The sequence below is a fragment of the Globicephala melas genome, chromosome 13 (assembly GCF_963455315.2).
Source record: "Globicephala melas chromosome 13, mGloMel1.2, whole genome shotgun sequence".
Lineage (NCBI taxonomy): Eukaryota > Metazoa > Chordata > Mammalia > Artiodactyla > Delphinidae > Globicephala > Globicephala melas.
Window position 1 is genome coordinate 84,417,531 of NC_083326.1, and position 13,074 is coordinate 84,430,604.

A 13,074-nucleotide genomic window follows, 5' to 3' on the forward strand; every position below is an offset into this window, starting at 1 on the left:
GCCCGCCTGCCGCAGCTAAGACCTAGCGCAGCCAAATAAATAAATAAATATTTAATAAAACAAAACAAGAACAGTGAACTGGCACAGTGCTTGGCACACAGGAGGCACTCAATAAACGCTTACGGAATGAAGGAATAAATAGGAACTTTGGCAAACCAGACTCAGCTCTGACACAGAAGCCTTTCATGGGTGAGCGAAGCCAGGGTCACAGTTTCCTGAGGGCACAACAGGCAGAACAAGAAGTCGGGCCTCGTATTCCGACAGGCCTCCCTGCCTCTCGGAAAACTGCTCGGGCCAATCCAACGAGCCCAGTAGCCACTGGAGATCTGCACCCTCTCAAAGAAAACAATCAAACGAAGAGGCTGTGGCAGCAGTGGTCAGAATGGAACGGAGCAGGACCCCAACAAATCCTTTCCATGTGCCCCATTTTGTGTTTGTAGGAAATAGGCTTCATTCAGCTTCCTTGACCTCCCCTGAGTTCCAAAGGGTAGATTCAAACAGTTGCTAATCAGGGGAGGGAGGGGATACAGAAACAAAGGAGGAGCAGTCAGGAGACGATAGTGCCGCCTTGGAGCAGGGTCCTGGTTCCCCCTCAAAGGATACAGAGAACAATATCTTGGAGTTGTTCTGCAGGAACTAAGGCCCCCACCCAGGTGGAGGATGGTAACTTCAGGCCGAGCACAAGATTCCTGGGACACCACCCAGTTACCTCACCACCAACCAATCAGAAGAAAGTTTTGCACACAGTGGGAGGTGATGAAGGCTCTGGCTCGCTCCCCAAATGATTTCCCTTTAAAAACTTCCATGGTCAAGCAGAATCTTTGGAACTGGTTTTTGGACATGAGTCCGCCTTCTCCCCAGGTTGCCGGCCTCCTGAATAAAGCAACCTTTCCTTTTCAACCAACACTTGCCTTTTTTTTTTTACTTTTTGGCCTCACAGCACGTAGGATCTTAATTCCCCAACCAGGGGAACTGTGCCCCCTTCAGTGGAAGCTCGGAGTCTTAGCCACTGGACCGCCAGGGAAGTCCCAACACTTGCCTTCTGAGCAGCGAGCAGCTGAACTCAGGTAACAATAATATGTTAACAGCTAATGTTTATTGAACACTTACTACATGCCAGGCACTGTGCTGGGCTTTCCGCTAAGCATCTTATCCAATCCTCATAACCACCCACAGTGCGTACTGTCATCCCCATTTTACAGAGCGGGAAACTGAGGCACAGGGAAGGAAAGGCCTGTGCCCACGGTCAGAGAGCTGCTGAGTGGCAAAGCCAGGCGGTCGCTCTCCAAGTCTCAAGCAATAGAGCACCAGATTGGGAGAAGCAGATTGACCCTGAACAAGCCCCACTACTGCGAGGGGCCTGTTTTCTCATCTGTAAAATGGGGTGATGACCTGAGTCCCAGCCCAGCCCCCTCCATCCTCACCTGTACACGTAGGGTCCGCGCTCCCGCACCTGCGGCTTCTGGCCTTGGAGGATCTCATTGGGGTTGACGACATCGAAAAAGTAGACAGAGAGGTAGAAGGGGACAGGGATCTCCTTCCACATGTTGAAGGACAGGCTGCTGGGGTCGATGCGCACATTCTGTGGGGGATGAGAAGAACAGGTCCGTGAGGAGGAGGGCCAGGGCCCCCGCCCACCTACCCACCCGGCTCCCAAACAGCTGCCAGCCTGTGCTGCAGACTCCACAGGCACATCCGGGAAGGGGCTCCCTGGAGGGGGGTGCTCTGGGGGCAGGAGGAGGTGGGAACGCTGCTCTGGAGTTGACATAATTAATGTTAATAGGTAATATTATTTTTACGTGGTATTTTTTTTTTATAAATTTATTTTGTTTTTTATTTATTCTATTTTTGGCTGCGTTGGCTCTTTGTTGCTGCGCGCGGGCTTTCTCTAGTTGCGGCGAGCGGGGGCTAATGTTCGTTGCGGTGCGCGGGCTTCTCATTGCGGTGGCTTCTCTTGTTGCAGAGCACAGGTTCTAGGCACGTGAGCTTCAGTAGTTGTGGCACACGGGCTTAGTTGCTCCGCAGCATGTGGGATCTTCCTGGACCAGAGATCAAACCCGTACCCCCTGCATTGGCAGGCGGATTCTTAACCACTGCGCCACCAGGGAAGCCTTTATGTGTTATTTTTAAAATGTGTTTTCATAACGGCAGCCTGACTGGGGGACCAGGAGATGGCCGCTGCTTGACCACAGCACTTGGCACCCAGCGGAAAGTGGGCTCTGTGTGCCAAATGCGTCATTCATTCATTCACTCATTCATTCAATTCATTCATTCATTCACATTTTTTAAAAACTTTAGTATAATTGATTTACAATGTTCCAGGTGTACAGCAAAATATTCAATTTTACATATATATATATTCTTTTTCAGATTCTTTACTATTATAGGTTATTATAATATATTGAATATAGTTCCTCGTGCTATACAGTAGGTCCTTCTTGTTTACCTACTTTATATATAGTAGTGTGTATCTGTTAATCCCAAACTCCTAATTTAGCCCTCCCCATCCCACTTCCCCCTTTGGTGATCATAAGTTTGTTTTCTATGTCTGTCAACACACATTTATTGAGCACCTACTACAAGTCGGGCCCTCTTCTAAGAGCTGGGGATAGGAGAGCGAACAAGACAGACCCAGATCTCCAACGTCGTGGGGCTCTTATTCCAGTAAGGGAGAGGTCTTCAATAATTACGGTAAAGTGCACACTAGGTGACAGGGCATAGTGAGAACACAGCAGGGACAGGGAAGAAGGCTGCAATTTTAAACAGAGGAGTAAGGCAGGTGAAATGTAAGGAAAAACAAAAGACCAAAACTAAACCAAAATTAAAAACTAAGGGCACTGAGGGGAACACGTGTATTTGGTGGTGGTGGATAAGTCTATGAAGAAGCCACAGTCCGTGCAAAGGCCCTGAGGCAGGGAGGAGCTGAGACAGAGCATTCAGGAACAGCAAGGAGGCCAGCATGGCCAGAGCAGGGTCTCTGAGGGGAAGAGCAGAAGGAGATGAGAACAGAAGCAGTTTTCCACGAAAAGCCAGCAAGGCAGAAATTTATATAAACTCTAAGTCTCCAGATTTATAAAGCTTGGACAAAACTTGATTTCCTTAAACGGCGGAAGATGACAGGTCTGAAGCTCACTCGGAGAGTCTGTCAGATACACTGGCCTCTAATCCCTGCTTCGCTCTTCAGCTCTGAGCTCCCTGCCCCAGTGACACAGGAGGTCCCCCCAATCCTGCCCCCGCCCAGCCTGACCCAGCCCATCAGATAGACGCTCAATGTTGCAAAGCTAGATGTCTGGGCAGCTTGCGTCACCCTCACCCTTTCTTTGAACGTGGTCTTCCAGGACAAGGACAGCCACCCCCACTGTCCCCAAACAGACTGTCCCAGAACCAATGGGCAGCAGCCCCAGAGCAGGCAGAAGGCTGGAGCTGGAGATCAGGCTCAGCCCCATGTATCCAACCGGCAGGCTCTGGGAAGGAGCAGATTTGGAGGGAGTCTGACCCGAGGGCCCTCCGGGCAAGTTAGTCGGCCCTGAACCTCAGTTTTCCCATCTGTACAATGGGGCCAGTGACTCTATAGCCTCAGCTGTGCCTCATTTGACCTACGTGGCATTTAAATGAAGAAAAGTTGAACTCATTGCCAAGAACAAAAAACTGGGAGATTTAATTAACATAAAACCTGGACTTCAGGGTTCTCTTGAAAATATCAGGAGATCAGAGACTTGCCTTCAGGTGTAACAATCCTTTATTGATAAACACGTCTTCCTACCAGCTACAGGAGTCACAAGGATCATTTTTATAACCCGAGCATCCAGTACCTGCAAATAAAGGTGACTAGTAAACATGGTTCGTACAAAGCAACAAAAACGGGTATTTCCCTGCTGGAGAGGGTATGGAGAAAAGAGACCCCTCCTACACTGTTGGTGGGAATGTAAATTGGTGCAGCCACTATGGAGAACAGTATGGAGGTTCCTCAAAAAACTAAAAATAGAATTACCATATGACCCAGCAATCCCACCCTTGGGCCTATATCCGGAGAAAACTCTAATTCGAAAAGATACATGCACCACAGTGTTCACTGCAGCACTATTTACAATAGCCAGGTCATGGAAGCAACCTAAATGCCCATTGACAGACGAATGGATGAAGATGTGGTACACATATACAGTGGAATATTACTCAGCCATAAAAAAGAATGAAATCATGCCATTTGCAGCAACATGGATGGACCTAGAGATGATCATACTAAGTGAAGTAAGTCAGACAGAGAAAGACAAATGTCATACATATCACTTGCATGTGGAGCCTAAAAAAAATGATACAAATGAACTTATTTACAAAACAGAAACAGACACAGAAAACAAATTTACGGTTACCAAAGGGAAATTAGGAGGTTGGGATTAACATAGACACTACTATATATAAATCACTTAGTTGTACACCTGAAACTAACACAACAGTGTAAATCAACTATACTCCGATATAAAACTAAAAAAAAAAAAACACGAGCATTTCCCGAGTGGGCCTGTGTGTCAGGTGCTTGTTCTAGACTCTTCACTGCACTGTCACTTCCCTGACTAGCACCACGATCCTTCGAGGCAGCCACTATTATTATTATTATCATTATTATTACTATTATTATTATTGGTTTCCTTTGTCAGTTTTAATGAAGACGTAAGTGAGGGAGTTCGGTGCGGGGTGCAGGAGGGTCCACTGTGACAGGTGACAGCTGACCTCTTCAGTGCGAGGGAAAAGGCCACAAGACCCTGGTGGGGGCCAGCCCTGAGCGCGCCTCTCCCAAGTTTAATGCAGGGAGGGGGAAGCCAGCATCCGGGCCTCCCAGCCCCCAGCTCTGGAGCTGCAGAGCCCAATGAGGGCACATCCCAGGGCGGCCAGGAGAGGGGAAGAGGGACGGAGTGGCAGCCCCGTGCACAGCTGTAGGGAGGGCCCGTCCCCAGCTCAGTCCTGACACATACAACCGAGAGGGCAATTCGGGTGAGCACGGAGGTGGGGGAGGACATGGTGAACGGAAGGGGTCACCCCCCCTAAAACAAAGGCAGCAGTTGCAACTTCCCTCTGGGCCCCTGAGGTCCCCGGGGCTTGGGTTTTTCCAGCTCCTCCCATGTTTTGTGAGCTACCAGAAATCCAGATGTTTCTATGGCATCTCCCAATTGTTTCAATGGCAGCAACTTATTTTTCAAAATCAAACACACCTGGGGGTTTTCCTGGTGGCGCAGTGGTTGAGAGTCCGCCTGCCAATGCAGGGGACACGGGTTCGAGCCCTGGTCTGGGAAGATCCCACATGCCGCGGAGCAACTAAGCCCGTGAGGCACAACTACTGAGCCTGCGCGTCTGGAGCCTGTGCTCCTCAACAAGAGAGGCCGGGATAATGAGAGGCCTGCGCACCGCGATGAAGAGTGGCCCCCACTCCCCGCAACTAGAGAAAACCCTTGCACAGGAACGAAGACCCAACACAGCCAAAAAATTAAAATAAATTTAAAAATTTTAAAAAATGTGCAGTTCCATCACATTTTAAAAAAAACACACCCGGGAGGCGGGTCACACATCTTAAGGCCACGGCTGGACCGCCGGGATGCCCCTCTGCCACGCCTGCCGGAGCACCTCACCTGCACCATCTCCCAGAGGGGGGGACCTCTCCGTGTTACGGCGGGGGCGGGACTGGGGCCCGCGAGGCTGGGTAGCTCTCCCCCTCCCCACTGGCCCACAACAGGTCCCACCCCAGAGGCCATTTCCCCACCCCCACCCCCCACCCCCACCAGCCAAAGGCTTGGAGAGTGGAATTCAAACGTCAGCCTGGAGTCCGCTCGTGGGGTTGCAGGTGGGGGGGGCAGGGTTGTTAGTCATGCAGGACGGAAATCTTTAACCCAAAGCAACAAAGACAGGCCCACAGGGAGGAGCGACAGAGGGGCAGTGCCATCACGCCCTCTCTCCATCCCCCATCCACAGAACAGATACACCCGGGGCTAGTAGGTAGGGGGCCCGCCTGTCCTGGCTTCAGTCAGGCACTCGGCCAGGAGAAAAGCGACATCGATCCAGTTTCCTTCTTTTGACGTGTTTGGGATAAAATGTAACAGGGAAGAGCCAAATCTGATTCCATGTTGGACCTGTTTCTTTCACTTTAACCTTTGCTTGCCGCTGCTTTTGTTCACTAAAAGGACTGTCTATACAGAACCGCCTGCCTCGGGGAACCCTATCCCTCTGCCTGAATGTTAAACCAAATGCCTTTGTTCAGGGAAGCATCCGGACCCTGTCCACCTGTGCACGGCTGCAAGAAAGAAGAAATGAACACATCCCCTCCCCGGGGCTGGCCATTCCAGGGGATATTCGCAAAACTTATGGCCTCTGTACTGTCTTCCTCATCTCCTCCCCCTCTCTGTGCTAGAAAAGAAACTGGCATCCAAACCCTGTAAGATGGTTACTTTGAAACATTAGTCGGCTGTCTTCTCCGTCTGCTGGCTTTACGAATGAATAGTTGTATAGACAATGGACTCGAGGACACGGGGAGGGGGAAGGGTAAGCTGGGACGAAGTGAGACAGTAGCATGGACATATATACACTACCAAATGCAAAACAGACAGCTAGTGGGAAGCAGCCTCATAGCACAGGGAGATCAGCTCGGTGCTTTGTGTCCACCTAGGGGGTGGGATAGGGAGGGTGGGAAGGGGACGCAAGAGAGAGGGGATATGGGGATATATGTATACATATAGCTGATTCACCTTGTTATACAGCAGCAACTAACACACCATTGTAAAGCAATTATACTCCAATAAAAATGTTTTTTTAAAAAATTCATATTCCCTGCCTCAACACCTCGTCTCCAATTTATTGGCCTGTCGTGCGGCAAGCAGAGCGAGCTTGGACTCGGTAGTAAAAATATATAACATGAGATCTACCCTCTTAGCAAACATTTAAATATACAATGCAGTATTGCTAACTCCTATTCATCATGCGTAACTACTGTTACTACTACTACCAATAATAACAAACATAAATAAAGAGGTTGGGAGGAAACTTTCGGAGGTGATGGACATCTTGATCGTGCTGATGGTTTCACAGGTGTACACTTGGTGATGGTTTCACAGGTGTATGCTTCTCTCCAAACTCGTGGTGACGGTTTCACAGATCATGGTGATGGTTTCACAGATCATGGTGATGGTTTCACAGATCATGGTGATGGTTTCACAGGTGTATACTTCTCTCCAAACTCATCGAGTTGCATAATTATATACATATAGCTTTTTCCAATGTCAATCATACCTCAATAAAGTGGTTTAAAATTTTAAAAAGTTTCCAGTTCCTGCCTCCCTCCCCCAGCCCTGTTTCTTGGCAAAGGTCTGGACACGGACAAGGCTTTTTTGGAATTCCGGAATCCCTCTGTGCTTTCCTAATCTCCTGGCCTGCCCACCCAGTTCAGGGATAAATCAGTGCCAAACCGATGAGTCACCAGATGAAGCCATGTGTCTCTCCCTCCAACAGAAGGGGTTTTGGGGCCCTGGGGTCCCACCCCTGTTCATCGGGCAATCTCCTGTGACCCAGCTCTGCTTTCTGGGATAAGTCACTGATCCTCTCTGCACCTCAGTTTCCTCATCCATAAAATGGGTGTAATGATAGCGTCCAAAGTAAGTGGGTATGTAGAGGTAAAGTGCTTAGAACAGGGTCCAGTAGAGCCTGGGGACCCAGAAGATCAGCCATGCAGTTACCTGGCACGAAGTGACCAGCCCTTCCTCCTCCCCCTGTCACTGCCCCACCTCCAGTGGGGGTTGGACTTTGCACCGCTTGCGATCCACAGGATAACTTTGTTTCGGTCACACCGGACCACAGGCATCAGGACCAGGAAGCTGATTAGATAACAGTGCACAGGCCAAGCTCAGGGCCTTTTGACTAACAACTGATTCTATCCCTGCCCCCTCCCCTAAGGTCAAAGATCACAGCCCGAAAACAAAGACTGAGAGAGAAGGCCAAGGTGATCCCTCGTTGGACGCCACTCCCTTTTATCCAACCAGATTCTCCAGGCTCATTCTGGACAGTCAGGAGGGCTGCCTGGAAGAGAGGGCATGTGAGCTGGGGATTGAACAAAGGAGTTGGGCTTTGCCAGGGAAAGAAGATGGGGAGGGCGGTCCTGGCAGGGGCCCCGCCTCTGCAAAGGCTAGGAAGCCTTTAAGAGCATGACTTACCTAAATGTCCATCAATCACAAAGATGTTTTTAAAACAACTCAAACATCACAATGGATAAACCAACTGCTGTGCCTCCACACAACAGAATAAATGCTCGGCAATAAAAGGAACCAACTGCTGATAAACGCCACATGGATGAACCTCAAAGCCTATGTTAGGGACTTCCCTGGCAGTCCAGTGGTTAAGACTCTGAGCTGCCAAGGCAGAGGGCACAGGTTCGATCCCTGGTCGGGGAACTAAGATTCTGCATGCTGCACGGCGAGGCCAAAAAAAAAAAAAAAAAAATTAGATAAAAAAGCCTATGTTAAATTGAAAGAGCCAGATACAAAAAGCTACATACTATATGATTTCACTTATATGACACTGTGGAAAAGGGAAAACTCTAGAGGGACAGAAACCAGATCGGTGGTTGCCAGGGGCTCGGGGGAGGGAGGAAGCTGACTGCAAAAGGGCATCAGGAAGCTCCTTGGGGTGATGAAAATGTCCCATCCCTTGATTTTGGCTGCCAGACAGGAGAGATGTATACATGTGATAAAGCTCATCAAACGACACTTAAAAAGGATGCATGTTACGGATGAACCTTGAAAACACGACACTAAGATTTTCTGACAGTTTTATTGAGATCTGATTCAGACACCACACAATTTATCCATTCAAAGTGTACGACGCAATGGTTTTTAGTCTATTCTCAGAGTTGCGCAGCCATCACCACCATCTAATTTCAGAACATTTTCATCACCCAAGACAAAACCGCATTAGCACTCAATCCCCTCCCCCAGCCCCTGGCAACCACCAGTCTACTTTCTGTCTCTATGGATTTGCCTTTTCTCAGATAAAGAGAATCATACAAGTCTTCAAATGTGTCCCTAATTCTCTATTTCTTAAAAACAAGCAGAGACACAAAAGGCCACATATGTCTTCTTTCACTTAGCAAAAGGTTATCGAGGTCCTGATCACGCATCCTTTTTATGTGTAGTTTGTTGAACTTTATGCAATGTATATACCTCATCGGTGTGGCAACTAAAATCAAGAGATGGGGCGTTTTCATCAAGCCTTTTTTAAAAGGGTGTATATGAGCACATCTATGTTCACAGCAGCATTATCCACAATAGCCAATAGGTGGAAGCAACCCAAGTGTCCATCGATGGATGAGTGGATAAATGCAATGTGGTGTATCCAGTGTTATTCAGCCTTAAAAAGGAAGGAAATTCTGACCCAGGCTATACACCATGGATGAACTTTGAAAACATCACTAAGTGAAATAAGCCAGTAGCAAAAGGACACACACTGTATGATTCCGTTTATGTGAAGTGTCTAGAATAAGCAAGGGAGTTCCCTGGTGGCCTAGTGGTTAGGATTCTGGGTTTTCACTGCTGTGGCCCAGGTTCAATTGCTGGTCGGGGAACTGAAATCCTGCAAGCGGCGCGGCGCAGCCAAAAAGAAAAGAACAGGCAAATCCACAGGGACAGAAGGCAGCCTGGTGGCTGCCAGGGGAGCACTGGGGAGGGGCTCCTTAACGGGTATAGGGTTTCTTTCTGGGGTGATGAAGATGTTCTGGAACCGGACGGTGGTAATGGCTGCACAACATCATGAATGTACTAAATATCACTCAACTGTACGCTTTTTAACGGTTTAAATGGTGAGCTTTATGTTAAGTGAATCTCACCACAATTTCAAAAAGAAAAAAGATTAGCTGCAAATTAAAACGAGATATTTCCCAAAAGATGGACACAAATTAAGTCACCTGAGAAAACCAAGTGCGGGTAAAGGTGTGGGGAAACGGAGGTGCCCCAGAACGTGAGCACGGCACGCCCCCATGACCCTGCGGTCCCCTGCTCTGCACACTGGCTCTCAGACACTACTGGCCCCGCCCAGGACCACGACCTACACACCTGGGGTGACTGAAACAAGCTTCAGGAAAGAACACCCGCCTTTCCAATATGATGCCACTTACACTCCCAACGGATTATTTGCTCCTCAGATATTCTCTCCCAGTCCATCCTGTTTTTACAGTGTTGGCCCCCACTGACCCCAATCGTCTCACATCCCTCTATCGGATCACAGCCCACAACTGGACAACTCTGCCCTACAGACAGTCCCACGTGTGTGCGAGAGGGCTGCAGAAGAATCGTCGAGGGACTTCCCTGGCAGTCCAGAGGTTAAGACTCCTAGCTTCTACTGCAGCGGGCACAGGTTCGATCCCTGGTCGGGGAACTAAGATCCTGCATGCCTCAGAATCGTCGAATCTCGAAAAGGAACAGACGGTTCAGCAGATTCTCAGCCAGAGATAAATTGGGCTTCTGCACACAACTATATCAGGCAAAATGAATGAAAGGACCGGGTCTACCTGGATAAGGCTCAGAGAAAGAATCTTGAGGGAAAAAAAAGGCAAGCTGCAGAAAAGGTAACAGTCACTATTGGCTCTTCACATGAATTTTTCAAACACACAAAATAATGTGGAACATTTTATTTCTTGAAAATGCTATTAACCTAAAAGTTGCCAGCTCAGCATTGGTCTATAAGTCCCTCCATCTGGTCTGGCCCCTGTGGCCTCTCCAGGCCCCACATCCTACATGTCCCTGTCACTCACTCAGGCCATCCATGCTGGCCTCCTTGCTGTCCCCTGTATATGCAGGCACACTCCTGCCCCAGGGCCTTTGCATGGGCTGTTCCCTCTGCCCTCGATGTTTTTCCCGAGGTAGCAGCATGGCCACATCTCTCGCCCCTCCTAATCTTTCCTCACATGCCCCCTTCTCAGGAAGACCCACCCCATCCACTTCAAATTCCTGAACACCCCCCAGCCTGCTCTGGGTTTTCCATAGTCCTTGTCACCTTCCGGCATAATTATAATTAATTGTGTCTATTGTTCTTCATCTGTCTGCCCCACTGGATCAGAAACCCACCAGGACTGGATCCTCAGCTGCTCACTGATGTATCTCAGGGCCTGGAACAGTGCTTGGCACTCAGCAGGTGCTCAGCAACGTGAGCTCGGGAACAAATAGAATCCAAGTAGAAACGTCTAGGGAGCGGCGATCTGCTTTCTCCTTTGTGTATGTTTTAAAAAGCTCGTAATGGGGGAATGTGAGGAGGCGGGCGTGCTGCGCGGCTTGCAGGATCTTAGGTCCCTGACCAGGGATTGAACCCAGGCCCACAGCAGTGAAAGCGCACAGTCCTAACCACTGGACCTCCAGGGAATTCCCGAGATAATTTTTTTTTTCTAAATACACAGAGAGCATGGCCTATTTGGGGCCCAAGCAGCTCAGTGGACGTGTGATGGAACAAATGCAAATTTCATGTTTCAAGTAAATACATCTTAAAAATTACCATTTTAATAAAAATGTGAGCTGCGGGCTTCCCTGGTGGCACAGTGGTTGGGAGTCCGCCTGCCAATGCAGGGGACACGGGTTCGTGCCCCGGTCCGGGAAGATCCCACATGCCGCGGAGCGGCTGGGCCCGTGAGCCATGGCCGCTGAGTCTGCGTGTCCGGAGCCTGTGCTCCGCGGCGGGAGGGGCCACAGCAGTGAGAGGCCCGCGTACCGCAAAAAAAAAAAAAAAAAAAAAAAAAAAATGTGAGCTGCAACCTCACAGGCCAGGCCACAGCCTCAGGACTGGGGTAGACAGATGATGAGACTCAGACCACTATCCCATCCAAGGGTGGTCCCACCTCCAACAGACCCCATCTCCTCTCCAGGCCAGGCGGTGAGGACCCTGCCTAGGGAAGGGGCAGAGCAGATGTCCTGAGGCCCAGAGGATGCAGGGTGAGGGACAGCAGACCAGCCTTCTGTTTCACAGAAAGGCCAGCGGAAGGCAGGGGAGAGGCCCAGGCCTCACATGGCTGTCCCTCCAGGGGCCTCAGGCCAGCCAGGCAGGCCTCCTGCACACGCATGGGATGAGCTTGGAGTAGAGAAGCAGGCAGAGGCTGAGAGGGGCCCCATGACTCCAGGGACCTCTACCTTCACCCTCAGGAGCCAGCAGCCAGAGCACGGGACCTCAGCTCACAGAGGCCAGAAAAAGCATCTCTTGCCGGGTCTCGAGGGCCAGGAAGTCCGTGACCCCCGGTGAAACCACCTACCAGGAAATCTCTTCTCGCCCATCTCCCGAGCAGTAAAGCATCTGCGTTAGGCCCCTTGGGCCACTGGAACAAAGTCACACACTGGGTGACTTAAAATATGTAACGCCTCCCAGTTCTGGAGGCCAGAAGTCCGAAATCAAGGCGTGGGCAGGGCCATGCTCCTCCAGAAGGCTCCAGGGCAGGCTCCTAACCTGCTCCTCTAGCTCCTGGTGGTCTCAGGCTTTCCTAGGCGCATCCCTCCAACCTCTTCCTCTGTCATCACATCCCCCCCTCTATGTGTCCTCTTCTTATAAGGACGTTCTTGTTGGACTTAGGGCCCACCTGACCCTTACCTTAATCACATCTGCAAAGACCCTATTTCCAAATAAGGTCACATTCGCAGGTAACGGGGGTTAGGACAGGACTTGGAAGTAATATTTTTTGGGGGGGACCCTATTCAGCCCAACCCAGGGGCAAAAAGCCAGGGCAAAGCGAAGTGATCAGGGTGTCGCTTGAACCCACAAGTGGCCACTGCCCTCCCACGGCACTCTCCCTGCTCCCAGGATGGCCCTGAGTGCCAAATCCAAAACCCCACTCTCCAGGTGCCACCTCCTCCACGAAGCCTTTGGGGAACTACCTACGATGAGCCTGCTCTGACCTAATTAGGACCCAGGTCATTCTGTGGACAGTCACCCACTCTGTGCTAGACGACATGTTCTGAATTTAAAGATGAACAAGACAGGGCCCCTGAGAAGCTGGGGGAGGGTCGGGGAGCTGGAGAATCCTATCCACCATCTGTAAAGCACTACTCAGGTAGCAAAACACTTCCACCT

At 50.0% G+C, this 13,074-nt stretch overlaps 1 protein-coding gene across 5 annotated transcripts in view; it reads right to left on the reverse strand.

Moving 5' to 3' along the window:
- The window catches only part of SCARB1 (scavenger receptor class B member 1), a 79,101-nt gene that overhangs the window by 35,062 nt on the left and 30,965 nt on the right, over positions 1-13,074 (reverse strand). For 4 of the 5 annotated variants that reach the window (XR_009566317.2, XM_030859995.3, XM_030859999.3 and 1 more), the window contains exon 2: positions 1,425-1,582. Coding sequence is in view for 4 of the 5 variants with exons in the window: in XM_030859995.3 (XP_030715855.1) it covers positions 1,425-1,582 (158 nt within the window). In the remaining variant the exon portion in view is untranslated. Of the gene's footprint in view, positions 1-1,424; positions 1,583-3,720; positions 3,813-13,074 lie in introns of all 5 variants that reach the window. The other variant, XM_060310020.1, reaches the window with a different exon arrangement.